Source organism: Pagrus pagrus (assembly GCF_965226575.1).
Source record: "Pagrus pagrus genome assembly, chromosome: 4".
NCBI lineage: Eukaryota > Metazoa > Chordata > Actinopteri > Spariformes > Sparidae > Pagrus > Pagrus pagrus.
Genome location: NC_140188.1, coordinates 29884888 through 29901981, shown reverse-complemented (window position 1 = coordinate 29901981; position 17094 = coordinate 29884888). Strand labels below are relative to the sequence as shown.

General features: G+C 43.9%; 1 protein-coding gene across 15 annotated transcripts in view; it reads right to left on the bottom strand.

Annotated features, from left to right (window-relative positions):
* The window catches only part of phldb1b (pleckstrin homology-like domain, family B, member 1b), a 118229-nt gene that overhangs the window by 23718 nt on the left and 77417 nt on the right, over nucleotides 1-17094 (bottom strand). For 12 of the 15 annotated variants that reach the window (XM_084351400.1, XM_084351392.1, XM_084351399.1 and 9 more), the window contains 6 exons: nucleotides 7969-8286; nucleotides 5852-5998; nucleotides 5323-5460; nucleotides 3244-3372; nucleotides 674-829; nucleotides 133-243 (listed from right to left, as the gene is read on the bottom strand). In XM_084351400.1, coding sequence (XP_084207526.1) covers nucleotides 133-243; nucleotides 674-829; nucleotides 3244-3372; nucleotides 5323-5460; nucleotides 5852-5998; nucleotides 7969-8286 — 999 coding nt within the window. The remainder of the gene's footprint in view (nucleotides 1-132; nucleotides 244-673; nucleotides 830-3243; nucleotides 3373-5322; nucleotides 5461-5851; nucleotides 5999-7968; nucleotides 8287-17094) is intronic. The other 3 variants (XM_084351401.1, XM_084351404.1, XM_084351403.1) reach the window with 2 other exon arrangements.

Genomic DNA, 17094 nt, shown 5'->3' with positions numbered 1-17094 from the left:
GTTTGTTAGTCTTAAATAGTCATCAGGATTATTGGAAAGTGCTAATTTTTAGAACTCTGCATCTGTAGCTCTCCTTTCTCTGAGAACAATCCCAGTCTGGGTGCACTCGCAGCGTGACTCTGAACTAGTTACCTTTTGGAGCATTTGCAGAGTGAGGGTCCTGTCTTTGGCCAGCCGCTCACACTCCTGAGTTGCCTGCAGGCCGAGCTGGTTGGCCTGGTTCTCCAGAGCAGACACCTTCTCCTGAATGAGATGACACAGAAGGAATTCATCTTTAACGTCCACTTTGAAAATAGCACAGAATGTGTTGTATAACTTTGTAAATACCAGAGAGGAAGGATGTGGGGTGCAAAAACGAATATGTGACGAAAATGGCTTAAAACCTCCATGTGGCGGTAACACCAGATGTCTGTGGAGGCATTTTGTTGGTGTAAATCAAATAATTGTTGCAAAGAAATATTGAGTTCCTGCAGTGATGTTGCCACTGCAGTGATAAAATAAGCAAACTGTCTCCAGATGGTTGAGGCGTGTTCGGCTGCTGCCTCTCTGCCTGCTGTGTGAGTGAACACTACTGAGTAAGCTCTACACAAAACAAAACACACGTATTTTTCAAACCATAATGTGCATATTGTTGTACTGCAGATGGCCCATAGTCTGTGTGGTGTTTCCTCACCTTCCTCTTGGCCACACTGTTGTGGTACTCTGCTCTTTCCTGGAGCAGCTGCTGGCTCATGGTCTCTCTCTCCTCCTCCAGGCTGCTCTCTCTCTCCAGCTGCTGGAACTCCAGGTCCTCAAACTTTTTGGTTCCTGCCTCCAGCACCTCTCCGTCCTGATGGAGGCCAACACACAGCATCAGCGGTCACATCATGAACACCAAAAGACACCATCTACATTACTCATTCTGAAGCCATCCACTATTGTCAGTCTAGCGTAGTTGCTGACCACAGAGCCAAAACATCTTTGAAAAAGCTGAAAACACTTTGGCGGCGTGGCTGGAGCTCTTTTGGGGACGACTAAAGGCACTCGGTGCTAAGTCAAGCGGACAGCCATGAGGAACATGCTTCTACTGCAGCACAGCGACTGTGATACACAGCAGGCCAGGCATTTATATTACTACAAATATTTTGCATTTGAAGACTTGAAGTCAAAAACTGTGTTTTGTTTTTTTTATTGTCATTGGATTCTTCCTTCCATCACTTAACTTCACTTCACTCTGCCACTTTAACTGCTGGCTGTAATGTAAATATATGCAGTATGCTGCTGTGTACTGCAGGTTTCTCTCAGGTGCCAGCCCGTCCTCTTTGTGTGTCACTGTGTAGTCGCTGACAAGTTGAAGTTTCACAACACTTCTGTCAGCAGAGGACAGGCGAGTGTTTGAGTCTGAAGGCTCTTGAGAATCTTTGTAGCACTTGTGAAGGACCAGACAGCCTGCAATGTCAATTCACTGACACGCAGAGTGAGATGAAAATGAATCATTTGTGCCCAGTGGTCAAAGCGAGAACAAAGAACTCAAAATGTCATCGAGGTGTTCAAAGTCGTTCACCTCGGGAGCAACTTTTGTTCTATGTTTAGATGTTGTTCTACTCCACATCTGAAGTGTGCTTGTGCTCTGTGCACTGGCCATGAATCTAAGTTCATCTGCAATAAAGTATCTCAAACAGCCACGTTGTGTTCTCTAAATGCAAGACAAACAAGTTACATAAAGATTTTACATAATCGCAGTGTCTGATTTATCACTGTCAACAAATACATCTAGCCTACATTATTATTCTAACTGGTCAGAATCATTCATATTCTTAGTCAGGGCTGCCCAAAGTGGGGCCAGCAGGCAAAATGTAGACCATAAGTCATAAAGTCTAGTTATGTTTCATAATCTGAGCATTATGGGCAGAGTGACACAGGGAGTCAGTAGATTAAGGAAACTTGGGATCCAAGTACATTTTTGCATTTTTACAAAACAAATCAATACAATAGGTATTTGCTTTCAGCCCATGTCCCACCATGAAGCTTCAGTGTAGGCCTTTATGGGAAAAAAAGTTGGGGCACCCCTGGTCTAAGTGGTAAACCAGTCAGCAACGTTTAATTACATAAGACAAGTCACAGGATGAGAGCGAGAGCAGACAGAGAATGGGTCTAGTCAGGGCCTCTGTTAATTGATTAGTGAGCAGTTATACAAATTATGCGAGCCATGACAAATCGCAGAAGAGATGCAGTTCAGATTCACACATGCAGAGCAGCGCGACCAAATCACATGACGTCCATTTTACCAAAGTGCATCACAGTAGCAGCTGAAGTGTCCAGGAGCCATTAGTGCTCCTGTGTTGACCTGAGGTTTCAGTAGCATGTAGGTGTGCTGTGGAGGAGGAGGAGGAGGAGGAGGGAGCATTCCTGCAGCTTGTGGCAGCAGCACGTCTGTGAGGGGCTCTGAGAAGACTCCTCACAAATACCGAGTGCATGTGTGTGTGTGTGTGTGTGTGTGTGTGTGTGTGTGTAAACCATATGCAGTGGGCCCCTGCCTAAGGGTTAAAGGTGCCACTAGCACTATGTGCAGAGTGCTGGCACATACACTGCCCTGTGTGAGGGGGAAAAGGGCTGACGGTTTTCAGGCTGGCTGGCAAACTGTATAACAGACAGAACGGCTGCAGTGCCTCAGTTTTATGTCTTTTCAGGCAGATTTTTAAATCCAAAAAGCCATAGAACCAACAGAATACCTACAAAATATCTACAAAGAGAGTGCAGTCTGCCTTTGGATAATCCTCAGAATATAAGGGGAAGAATCAGTATCAACTACTGTCTGGCTGGGCTTTATATATTATGTCTTACTGTGATTTGAGACAATATGATGTTGGATTTTGGATATTGGTAAATGATGATACGATGACATAAGTGTTGTCTTCTCCTGGTTTTAAAGGCTCATTACTGTGTCTGAACTCACCACACTGTTCTAATACGTCTCTACCCACTCAGTCATGATATCTACATTACTGATGATTATTGATCAGATATCTCATTGATTTTGAACAAGTAACAATAGTCATCCCATACAATAATCACAATATCGAGGTATTTGGTCAAAAATATTGTTATGTTTAAGCCATTAAAATACCTAGCTTAATAGATTAAAGGGGCACTATGTAGTTTTGTCGAATAAATTCAAACTCAAAAAATTTAAAGGGCAACGCTACTGCAAAATGGCTTCCGTAGGTGGGTGTGGGGGTGGTGGTGGTTTCACTGTCGACCCACCCTTTTTAGCTGTTCCTGCAACTGTTCCCGCAGGGACTCGGGACAGTTATGAAGCTGGTTCTTCAACTCAGCGTAGCCCTCCTGGAGGCTCTGCAGGGCCCGACGCTCGGCCTCAACATTAGCCCTCTCCTAGAAAGACACAACACACACCCAACACACAAAATGGATGGGCGAGGGGGGAGAGAGAGAGAGAGAGACAGAGAGAGAGTCAGAGAGAGAGAGAAAAACACACTGCTCAAAATCCACGCCATGCAAATCAAAAAGCTGTAAGGTGTTAGCAACAGTCACATCGAGACAGATTTAAAAGGCTTGGCAGGGCACAGGAAGTAGGTGCTGCATTACAACCCGCAGTCTTGGATCCAGAGATGGCAGATAGTCTTAAAATATCCAGAAAACATCATTTCTCTGACATTTTTCTAAAACAACACAATTAACTTCAATTGAAGTAACAGATACAACTGAACCAACATCACCTGCCACAGATTGAACGTCAATAAGCTGTGAGAAAATTGCCCCATAATTTACTTGACATTTATTGGCCCCAGAACATTCATGTTCGTCAGAAAGTCGTGACACGTCTCAGTTGTTCTCGAAGTTAAAGCACATAAACTTCATGTCTCTGAGGGGCTGCTCTAGTTTCAGGCTCGGGAGTCAATCAATAACTACTCTGCTGTTATGGGCTTTAGTATGTCACCTTATAACATTTTCATTTTGATGTGTAAAACTGAAGAGGCTGACAGGTCTTTAAGGACTACCAGCACTGACACTCTGAAGTACAAGGCAGGGTTCAGAGTGGAGGGGAAGCTCAGGTGAAGCTTTGAGCACTTCAAGAGACACCGCTGATTCTTTTAATACCATAATGCTGAAAGTCTTATTGTCAGTAGTCGAACCTCAGGTTCAAGACGAATCTTCTACTAACACCACAGGTTTCAATGTCAAATGTTGATCCGATTTCAACACAGGATAACTTGTGTTCTTGGACATAAGACAGGTTTATAATGTGGGAGGAAAGGTGACACTGAGACATCAGATCTAAAGTTACTGACTGTAACGATCATGAAACACACGTATACATTTCGTTGGGAAACCTGTGGACCCCTCACAGAGACACTGAGGAAACACAGAAAACCTTTTAGAAGAATTTAAAGGTCCCATACTCTGCTCATTTTCAGTTTCATGCTTTTACTAGGAAATGTTTACATGCTTGAATGAAAAAACAAAACAGTATTTTTCTCATACTGTACATTGCTGCAGCTCCTAAAAGGCCAGTCCACTTTGATTAGTCAGCTCTCACAGGCCTGAGCAGGCACTGCCCACATCATCTCTGCCGGTGGTCTTGAGACCACTACGGTGTCTGTATCGTCGTGACATCACAACCTCACACATGTCCTGACAGTAGATTCACAGGATTTGCAGAGCAAATAGATGGTGGGTGTATGTAAAAAGAAAAGAGGACCCTAAAACCACTACAGAAAGCATGCTCGTAGTTCCCCTGACCACTAAAGGAACACATTATTCAAAGTCTCTGTAGTTACCCGGCACTACAGAGCCCAGATAGTTGGAGGGCAGGTTTCCTTTCAGGTCTGTCATGCAGACAGTGAAGAACGAGGCGGGCAGAGTGGATCAGACATACAGTAACTGTGAGTGCTGAGGAAGCAGAGGAAGGATTAGGAGTTAATGGATGTCATTAGTTAGCAGAGTCCAGCTCAGGAGGAAACAGAGGGGAGTTGACCAAAGAACAAACCACTAAGGCCAAAACATGCAAGAGAGAATAACCAAGGAACTCAATCCAATCTTTTATAGAGCCCGTGATACGGCTTCAGTTGTCTTTGCAAAACATTCACTTCTACAAGACAAGGATGCTTGGTACAGACAGGAGTGCTGACTCATGTAAGGACACCGGCAGTGACAAACCAGTAGGGAATGTGAGAGACCAGAGAGGACTGTTCAGGAGACCGTGCAGGCAGTGAGTGTATGTGTGTGTCAAAGAGTGTTCTTAACCTCAGCACATATTTGAATCCTGTACACTCGATGGATTCAAATACAGCATCTCAAATGCGAGCACAGGGCTCTCCGTACCTTGTCTTTCTCCCTCTGGATGGCGTTCTCCAGCTCGTCCAGCTTGTGCTGCAGCTGAGTGATGATGTCCATTTCAGCCTCGATCTGGTCGAGCTCAGCCTGCCTCTCGCCCTGCAATAAGGCGCGCTCCATCTCCGCCTGAAGGAGCGGACCAATGAAGTCACACCGTGTCACCGGTGAGCTACAAGACTAACACGGGCCGCGGGTCTCCTCGGAGTACCACGACCACACAGTAATGATTCTGTGACAACCAACTGCATTCAGCTTTTACTGCTGCTGTGGACACTTTGTCTCTGCAACATACCGTCATTTTCATTGTCAATTAATCTTGTTGATTATTTTCTCAATTATTTGAATAGTTTTTTGGTCTAAAAAAGTCAGAAAACTGTGAAAAATGTCGATCTGATAACATCTAACATTAATCAGTTAAAAAAATAGATGGTGATTCATTTATAGTTGACGATGAAGTGTTGCGGCTTCAGACTGAGGTCAAACATGATTCCATGAGCATCTACTGTTGCTACTCTACCTCTTGTTTGGACTCTTGCAGCTGTTGCTCCAGCTCCATCAGCCGGTTTTTGAGCTCATCGACCCGAGCGAGGACACGAACCCGCTCGTCTTCCAGGTAACCCAGCTCCAGGCGACCTGCGCTGCCTGAACTGGATGAGTCCTCGTGCTGCAGGGAGAACAGAGGAAGTCAGGCTTTCCAGAGAGGAACTCAATAAAAACATTGAGGAACTCAATGTTTTCCAGAGGTTGGTGGAAGAATTAGCACATATTTGGGGACCTCCTTGAATTAAATCCTACTTTTAAAAATTGAGTTTCACATGATTTTGTACCATAATTAATATCATATCTTTGGACGAAAGTTTTAAAATCTCAAGCGGATAATAAATAAACAACACTAAAAACAGCTTAGAGATAAGACTTTCTTAACAAGCCCACTGGAGGCCAACTACAACCATTAGATCTGTGAAAAGCTCATTAGTTCTGATGCTCTCCACATTGATTTGACTTTTGATTTTTAAATTTGGATTAGATGGTGACCAGACCAACTCCGGTGCTGTGCCTAAACCTTATGATGTTAGGGAAAACCCTGGAAGTGAAGCCAAGGGAGGAAGGGAGAGACAGACATACTGTATCAGCCTGATGTACCAACAACTAAACTCTCTTTTGGAACAAAAATTATTCATTTAAACCAATTTACAATGACTGGATGCTGGCATTAAGAAAGCCTCACTGTCACAACAAACACAGAGACGGAGAGAGAGGAAACAGACATAGAGTCGAGGTGATTGATAAATGAGAAACATGCAGCAGCCAGTGTTAAAACAGAGCTGTCATTCCTTGAAAGGCAGCCTGCAGCCCTCCTGCAAACTGTAGCTCTGTGGAGCTGATGTGTTCTTCAATGTAAGGAATGATTACTGTAGACTGTAACCAGTATCCACAAAGCACTCACTGCAGAGTCATCTGTTGAGTCATGCACCTTGATGTTTCAGCTAATGTCCTCAGACTGACAGACACACCTTCATCCTCACCCTGACGCTGCTGTTCTGACTGGTTACGCAGGGTCACTGATACGTTGGACATTAGCTGATGTTCACATCACATGCATCCATTTAAAAACATGTTCTAAACAATAGCAGCAGCTCATCAACAAACACACATACAGTATCTCCAAACAACACCTGCTTTTATGTAAAGAGTCAATATGTGTGTAACAGTTTACACCAGCTGTTTTAATCAAAGACTGCTGCCACAAACTGCAGGTCACTCACATTTTTCCACACTTAAAAGAGCGTTTGAGAGCAGAGAACACTTTTCGATCCCAGCAGAGAATGAACTTCCCATGATTCACGGTGTAATACATTATGTCTGCAGTCTGTGGTAAAAACAGCTCGGACACTAAACAGCTACAAGGTCCCATATTTTTCTCATTTTCATCTACGAGAACATGTTTGAATGTCAGTGTTGAAAATTCTGTCCCTTGCTGCAGCACCTCTATTCATCTGAACACTTAGATTTAGGCCCCTCCTGGAAAGCCCAGTCTGCTCTGATTGATCAGCTCTCACAGGCCTGAGCAGGCCCCACCCACCACTCTGCCAGTGTTTTTGTAACTACTACTGTACTGGGGGTGTGCCTATGGGTGGTGACATCACATCAGTGTCTGAATACGGGCTGTGTGCACTTCTCTGTAAACTGAGCATCACTATTTATGCAGCATGTAGACCTGCTTAACAAAACCAGAAATACATCTCTACGATATCGGGAATTGATCGTTTCTGACGATCGTTTCTGAGAAGTTTGGTCTGTGTAAGAGATATCAGGAGGAACGTTTGGTACAAACTATGGCCTTTCACTCATGGCACAGATTAGAGTATAAGAAGCACACAGTATGTTCCGAATGAAAACCTGCACACACCTGGGCCTCAACAGCTAATGACCAACTGACCAACTCATTCAGACATTCAGATGAGTGATGACAAGTGAGCAACTTGTGGTCATTTCTTCAGGATCCTATTGAAAACCCCTGAAGCTCACTTTAAGAAGCGCTGGTGAAGCAAAGCCGAGCACATCATATGCACATGCTGGTTCCACAGCGGCATGCAGAGAGCGTCTTTGTTGGGACATAAGCGTCCCTCTGACCTGTCTGTCTCCATTGTGCAGTGCTGATACTGTGGTGGGAGCAGGAGATGTCCTCACCTCCTGATGAGTGCTCTCTGTACTACTACACTCCTCCTTCAGGTTCTCCTCGTCGCTCTCCCTCTGTCTCTGCAGCAGGCGGAGCGTGGCAGAGGACGGTGTCCCTCCCAGGACATTTTCCATGGACGGTCTCCGGCCCAGGCCATCTGTCAGGCCCCCGGGGAAACCTGTCCTGGCTGAGCCCAGTGGCTCCAGGCCTGTGCTCTCTCCTTTGTTGTACTCAGCACAGAGGTTCAGGATGGTCTCCAGTCGCTGCCTCTCCTGTGGGACATCAAGCAAAGGAGGACATCAGATTAGGGTTTGACTGATCTCTCTGTTCCTCACCTGTTCCCTTTGACATTTTAAACACAGCAAGTTTGAGTCTAAAACACATCGTCAGCCCCTTACACATACCGTGACTTTAAATCTGAAATCTTCCCAAATTAAAAATGAAAAAAATCTAGCTGACTAGCTGTATCCTATTTTAATAAAGGGACCAATATTACACACTCATATATTAATGTAAGCCTCCATCAGATTACATCCAGTCATGGTAGGGACCATGTCCCTGCTATTTCATTTCCTGTCCAATCTGAAGATGACAATCTGAAGAGGGCCAGCTCAGACTGAGGAGCAGCGAGCAGAAAATACATTTTATATTTCAAACTATCTCGCCCAGAATGAAAAAAGTATAGCTGTCATCTCCCCAACGTCCTATTTGACTGAGATGAATCCTCACGAATCCACCACGCTGATGACAGATGGGACTCTTAAAGTCAACTTCTATGTAAATACTAAGATATTTATGCACGTGTATGGGTCGGGGTTATTTGTCCTGAAACAGGTGCTAAAATGATAAAACAAAAGGCACATGACATTACTAATTCAATTACAAATAAATGACAGAACACTTCAAATAACATGGAATAGAAAGGTAAAGTGAGCTGCAGGTGTTACAGACTGTCTAGTAACTGGCTGATAAGCAGTGTTACATTAACACAATATGGTGGATAGGATATATCGAAGAGCCAGCCTCAGTCTCAGTCAGAGCAGACATGAAGTCTGTCATGACGTCTGTCAGCCCTGAAACAACACAGCAGCCCACACTGCCCTCTCCCCCCGGGTGCTTCATGGGAGTCAGACTCTGTGACTGGTAGTCCAGCTGTCACTATGAAGGTCAGCCCACCTATGGGGGCCCCTGGCAGAGCAGGCCAATAGGGTGACCTCTGAACTCTCAACATCAGCTGCTGTCTGCTGCTGTAGGCCTCAGCTGCAGACACAGCGTCTCTGAGACACAGCACTGAGTCTTAAAGATATATACAGTACTAGTGCTCAGCTCCTGTTCTCCATGCTGATGGGAGGTCATAAGCAGAAGTTTGTGTCGGGTCAAATGCTGTGTAGTTAACCAACATTAGCTGTGGCTAAATGTAGCTACAGTTAGCAAACTTTACACATTATCTTAAGAACAGCTAATGCTGACCAACAGTGTTTTATTGCTTTGAAATGCACAGTATTCAATTTTTGCCGCTAGTGATCTCTCAATGAAAACAAAACAAAAGACATGAGTAGTGTGGGATCACCTCTGTCAATGAAAATCTGTGTGACTGAGGCACAAATGTTCACAGACGAGGTGAAATGTTACAGTGTTATTTACGTTAAGTTCAGGCTGGTTAGGCTGGTCCCTTCCTCACTCTCTGACTTTCTACCAGACGTTATAGCGACAGGCGGCCAAATGATGTTACCTTGACTAAAGTATACACAACTCAAAAAGATATATAACTAAAACGGCTCTCAGTAGAGCACATACCTCCGCCAAGGCCCAACAGTTCCCTTCAATTCAATCAGGCCTAATCCAATATCTTATTTGTTTACCCATGGCAGCTGAACAAGAATGCCCTCTATGAAAATATATCTTAATTCACTAGATCCGGATTTTTATTTGGATCCCCATCAAACTGTACTGTTCGACGGTTTTTAGACATTTTAATGTTCGAACGTTACATATCATATATTTATATATAAGTTCAACCCTGCACTTTTCATAAAATATGTGCGATTTCTTTTCAAAAGTTAGATTTTTTTGTCATTTTGTGGTATTCGGTGAAACACCACTCAAAGTATTTGCATCAAGAACTTAGTTTCAGCTGGTTGACCTCCCATCATGCCAAGAGTAACTCAACATGGATGCTTCTGTTCTGGTCAAATTTAAACAAACTGACTGTTCACACAACTGGCGATAAGTGAAATATATCAGACTCGGCTTTGAAAAACTCATGTTGCTCAAACTGTAGCTCATCAAGTGTTTGCTTGTTAACAGACTGTCTGGAGCCAAAGAAGCACCATGTTACTTGACGCTCCTGTGATTTAGTTCAGGCCCTGTCTCTTGTCGTGTAGGAATACTTGGCAGCTAAATTGTTCTCACCCACAGACAAATGTCCTGATGTATCCCCACCCTCAGACCGCAGAGAGCACAGCCTTCACACTGAGGGAGCATCTGCATGATGAGGAGCTACAGCCCCACATTAGCTTGAACCTGTAATCTGGGACCAGTTAGCTTTTAACTGAGTGGGTGTGTTGAACGACCCCTTTGGGCTGTGGAACAGTGCTGCATATTCACAAGAAACGACTAACTTCAAACATTTACTGGCAAGTCTACAACTACTCATGAGTCCTCCCACTCAACATCTGCTTCAACATACACACAGATTAGACCACTCAGCGTTCTGACGCCTGTCTCGTTCATGTCGAGGAAGCTGATTGAAAGCTGGCACTATTATTGTCTCATTTGATCGCCAGACAGCCTTCAAGCTACTGAACCTGTGTGATGGATGAGGAGCAGGATCACAGACAGATTTCAGACCATTAAATGTGTTTGGCTGCAACATAAATCAACTTGACGCAGCATCAATGCCTGACATATGCAAACTGTGCTAAAATTATGTTCCTAATCAACTGCATGTTGACAGATTTGCGTGAATTCCATATTTGCCGTTTTCTCATGTGGGTCTTTTAAATACCAGAGGAATTTTTATGTTTCGAGGTTGCTGCTGCCACAGGCACTAAAAACCCTTCAGTTTCTAAGTGTGTAGGTCTCTTTGTAGATATCATTAGCAGCTCCCTCAGGGCTCTGAGAAGGAACAAGGTAGTACACAACACATGAGTGTGTTAATCCAAATCTTTTTACTAGATGCCATGCTCCCATGTCCCAGTTGGACATATTGAGGTTTTGGCTGGGACATAATTCCACAATAGTTCAATGAGGCTGTGCAAATATAGGCCTTTCTGTTCTGCCCTGATGAATGACTCAGACATACTTCCCAAAATATAGCAAATAGCTTCTCTCTTTTAAAATGAGCATCATAAAACCTGTACACAAATGTTTTCCCAACCACTCATCTGAAATCTACCTGAAAATGAAGATTAAAGATCTGGGTATACTCACTCTCATGGTGGACCCTGTGAGCAGCTCAAACCTTCAAATGAGACACACATTCAAGCCAAGAGAGCTTGGCAAAAAGACAGATGAACAAACACTGGCCTTTAAAAGCCAGTTACACCCCCTCCATGACACCACCACAACAACGAACCCCCGTCCTGTGGGAGGATCAGAGGGTGACGCTGACGGAGCTCCACGGCAACGTTCAATCATCTGCTGTTCAGAGAAGCTTCTCACGTCTGAAACAAAGGTTTCATATCTGAGCTGTTCCCATGGTTAGAATATGGCAGGTGTGCAAACTTTACTTACAGTAACACACACAAACCAACACATTTAACACACACAGCACAGGTGCCATAATAGGCCAATTTGCATACCATTAGTCATGTGTAAGCTTCATTAGGCTATCTGCAGACATCACAAGGCAAAATGAAAGTGCAGGAGAAAGCTGGAAAAAGAGCATATTACTAATTTTGAAACAATAAATGCAAAGAATTCTAAGTCTAACTATGTAGGTCATGTAACTGTGTTTAACTTGGAGGGAAAAGAACAAAGACACAAAAGACTCAAAGAAACCCTGACACCACAGGACAACGGCTGGCCTAGCTTAAAAAAAGCTAAATATATAGCTGTATACTACTGTAGCTAGCTACCTATCCTGTTTTTTCTTTACAGTATTTGGCCCACAGTGTCGGGTCATTAGCCTTTGCCTAGACCCAACTTGTAACTTGAAAGATGCCAGCATGCTAACTACATAGCTAGCTAAACAATGAGCCAGTTTACAAACAACAAATAACATTAATATTAACATATCATATCAACACGTTATAGTATCACTACAGCTTTTAACATTACTAAATACAATATCTGCTGTGAATGTTTACAGTACATGGAGACAGGTTGAACACATATGTAGCGAGCTAACAAGCTAAACTGATCCAGACACAAATTCTATCAAAGGGAAACGTTCACAAACAACTGCTCCATTTCTACTGAGCTACAACCAGGTTCACAGGAGGCCATGCTACATCGCCAAGTCTACACAATATGAACTTGTCTGTAGTTCCTGTCCTGCACACCTGACTTAATTAAGTCCCACACATAGCACGCTTCGTTACACTTAAGGTCAATCAGGTGTGTAAACAGAGAGCTAGGAAAACATATGTAAAAACCCACAGTCACTGTGATTAACTCTGGACCATCTCCTGAAACACAGGAAGCTGATCTGTATCTGTTAGCAGTAGAAACAGCCTCTGTGAGCCGCTGCAGTGTCACCGGGGCAGAAAGAGAAAAACCACGTCACAAGCCTGAAACCATCAACAATGTGACACACAGACATCTTAAGCTCAGTTTAGCCATGTTTGCTAAACACCTCCTGCCGTCAGACGCTTCAGTCATTTTTAATAACCATCTGTGAACACAGACAAACTTTGCCTCGATGAGTCATCGCTCAGGTCAGCTTTCTGTATAACAGGAAATTGTCTTCTCATTAATAAATTCCCATATTGCCGTTCAAGACTTATAGTCAACCGTATTAACAGTAAAGTAATACAATCTTACAGTACTGTAGGTGGGTGACATTTGTGTTGGTGTACAGATCATATAAATCCCATACACGTGAGTTTTACACAAAGCCTTAGTGCAGGGTCCAAGTCCTCCAGACTCAGTGTCTATGAGAGGGGAGGGGGTGACCCTTCCAGACAACCAGGAGTGTGTGGAGGAATGCCTGGTTCCCAGAGTTCCCAGAGCTCCAGCTTTCATCCACCCCCAGACAGCAGTTCACACAGTGCACAGCCCTCCATGGGTGGCTCTCCTGACAGCTGGGGTTCATGAGCACACCTGAGGTTGAAGATGCTGTTGGTGACGTATGTTTCAACATTTGAGTATTCTATGCCAAAAATTAACAAACTGCTGTTTGGATGAGAAATTCAAAAGTGGTGACAACCAGCAGTTACAGGATAACGGCACATTGATCCTCTGTAGCTTCCTTAAAGAGTCAGAGTTATATGTACCTTGTAAATGTGAAATAAAAAGCCAATTTTACTGCACAACTTTCACATACATGAAATATAAATACTTGATTTAACGATAAATTCTTAAATTTTTTTATTTTCTTTTGAGCTACATACGGCCTCCATGTGCTCAGTTTGAGAGCCCTGCTGGAATGAGACCAGAAACTGGGAACAACAAACAGAATCTATATCTAATATTTGCTAACATTGGCTGACGGTAAGCTACGGGTCATAGCAGAGCAGGTAATGCTGTAGTGCATTAACCCCAGAGTGTATTTACCAGAGCGTTGCTTATGAATCCACATTAATTTGTAAGAAGTAGATTGTGCTATTTGATCTTTGAAAGATGGTGCACCATGTTGCTTTAACAAACTCATTATGGAGTATCATTATTATTTGGTCAGCTGCTGTCTCCTCTTCCAAGTGTTTTTATAATAAATGTGCAGCAGTTAAGAATAATCCCGTTCATTTACTCTCACATGTAAGCTGACACTTTCCTAATGTGACATGTTACATCTCACTCAGCCAGTTTTTCCTCATTTAGTCAGCATGCTCTCCTCACTTTACTCTCTACTTTCTGTATTTTCATCCTCCCAGCAGTCAGCATCTCTTCCTCATGTCTCCGTCTCTCCCCTGAGAGTCACCGTCTCCTGTTTTCTCTCATGCCCTTTAATGTTCCTCCCTCCTCTTCCCCTCCTCTTCCCCTCCTCCTCCCCGGGCACCCCGGGGCCATCCCCCGCCTGTGTACCTTTGATCAGAGCAGATACTTTACTGTGCAGCCGTATTCTTCTGTGCCATGTTCACCTACGTCACAGGCGTAAACACAAACCTCACGCGCATAGTATTTCCAGACTAAACTGGGAAAGTTCAACAAAGCCTTATTCTCTACATATATCTGCAAGCGCTCTGTAACAGTCTGCAAAACAAACCCCGTTCATGATCAGACTCTGATCCTCGGAGGGTTCATCGTGTTCAGGTCCCGGAGGAGGAACAAACAGATGATCCTAACAACAGATATTTCTTTTCTCATTTTCTCTCGCTGTATTTTCCCAAGCTCTGTGGAACACATGAGCATCAAAGCAGGCACAGGGAATAGGACAAGGAGGCTCTCCAGCGGCAGCCAACCTCTCCCATTAATAAGCTGGTGGTCCTCCATGTTGATGTCACTGGCACTGATCTCAGGATGAAACTCTGGAGTTGTTTCTCCCGATGGGGGCGGCTGGCATTAACCGCTTCAACTGGGATCCAAACCCCGGAGGCGTCTCTAAAAGTGACGACCGGGTTCCAGTTATCACGTCAAACACTCCCAGCATAGAGATGAGAACATCAAAGAGCAGATACAGTGATTAAAGGCTCGATGGGAGTCGTGTTTTCACATCCTGTAAACACTGCTGCTGATAATAAGCAGGCTTATGGCTTGATTATTGTTATAGGACAGAGATAAGACCCGGTCTGCAAGATGTGCAGTCAGTTGCATCAGCTTTGTTGAGTAAAACAATTTGCTATGCGTGAGACATTAGGAGATTAAATATCAATCCCCCCCAAAAAACTAAAAGTCAATAGCAGCTGGTTGGTGGAGTAGCGCTGCTGTACTGTACATCCATGTGAGAGTTTCGCCGGAGGAGGTTCAGACAGCATTCAGCCAAAGTAAACAGCAGTACCAGCACACAGCCGCCTGCAGCTCAACACACACTCACACAACTGATGTTAGAGCCCGACCAACACTCCATGTTTTGGAGGATGCAGAACTCTGCGACCAATTTATCAGTCGGGCTCTAATACAAACATATAAACACACACTTGATGATGAGCCCTCAAATGTGGTTATCAAAAGATAATTGTGTAATGGAGGCAGGATATTTTATTGATGGGTCAGTATGGGCGGATAATATCGGCCTACAAATACAGTATATCAGTCGGGCTCTAGTTTATGTAACAATATAACTTGTTTAACCACATGTCACATTATTCTCCAGTTGTTTCATCACTTAGTCGATGTACAGAGAAAAAAATGCATCTCTCACCTCTAAAACAACCTCTGCTATCCCTCTTCGTTATAACCACATGCATCTCTTCTGCCATGTCGACCACCTACATGAGTGCAGGCAGCCCCACAGCGTGACTTGGTGACCTCTTGACCTCGCTCTGCAGGAAAATCAATCTCTGCACAATATATGAGCTCTGAGATCTGGCACTATTTCTGTTGTATCCAAAACTTCCCTGGTTCACCTTCCACTGAACTGATGTTTCACTTCTAACTGCAGGACAGTTTCCATACTTGTCCAACTATCCCTTTAAGTGCCCAACAAACTGTTTGGGCTTGTCAATAATATGGTTGCTCTGTCGTTCATTACATGTAACGGGATCCTACTGATTCACTTGGAGATGTCACTTGAAAAAGCAACTACACAGCAAGTTTCTACCTGCCTGTAAACACATGTAACACATTTCTCAAGCTCCACTCATAAAACCTCCCATGTAGAGAAGCAGTGTGAAAGCTCCCCTTGTTAATGAGTGAGCCAGCAGAGAGCTTTAAACCACAGCGTCACATGTAGGCAACAGACCTCTCCAAACAGTACATATATTATCCAAACCAAACCAAAGAGCCATCACAGGACCATCAGCAGTCTATTTCAATCCAGTCAGAGAGCAACGAGTGGCAGAGCTTTGTTAATATTAGCAGCGGCGTCGGTTACCTTCATCAGAGCTGTCAAGCTGTTGAGAAAGACCGGCTTCTCTTGAGCCAGAGCCAGCAGATACACCACGGCCTGCTCCCTGCTCAGACTCCGCCTCAGCACCGGTACGGTCCTGCTGCCACCCAGTACATGATACCGGTCCATGATACACACACACAGACACACACACCCAGGATCTGCTGTGTAACAGGGCTGGTAGATGTTGCTTCTACACAGCTCCTCCTGTACTGTAAAGTGATTTCACAACTGGCTGTGCTACTTTGGGACGGATGGAGAGTGGCCTACCCCCCCACCCCCCACCTCCACTCAGGTCTTGTGAGAGGAGGTGAGGACGGGGGCGGAGTTAGAGATCATAATGTGTGTGTGTGTGTGTGTGTGTGTGTGGTTCTAAGAAAAGCAGAGAGCTAACTTTATACCCGGAGCAGAACTTTACACTGAATGCACCGGCTGATAAATGCACCCAGGCAGGAGGTGTACAGGACATGTACCGGCTTTAGCTTCAGCTGTTTCATGCAGAAAACATCAAGGTGGAGATAACTGCTTTCACACATGCTTCCAATGACTTAAGCAGTTGACTTTGCTGCATATTTACATATAATGTGTTCAACACTAATATTTTCTCTTTGACATGATAATGCAGCAGATGTGCATCATTTTACCTCCAGTAAAGAAAATGTCCAAAAACAATCTCACAATGCTAAAGACGTGAAAAGTGTGATTAAATGACAAACATTGTTGGAAACATCTGGGATAATGTAAGTAATATAACAAAGGTCTAATCTTTTTCTGACGATTTAATGTGGAAATGTTACATATAATGTCTTTAAATGGGATTTGGGATTAATGGAGCAGGCTGATATGGTTTTGGTGATACTGGCTTGGAAGAAAAGTGAGGTTTGTACTGACGGACTGCAGCATTTACCTGATGTTTCAATTATTAGTGAAT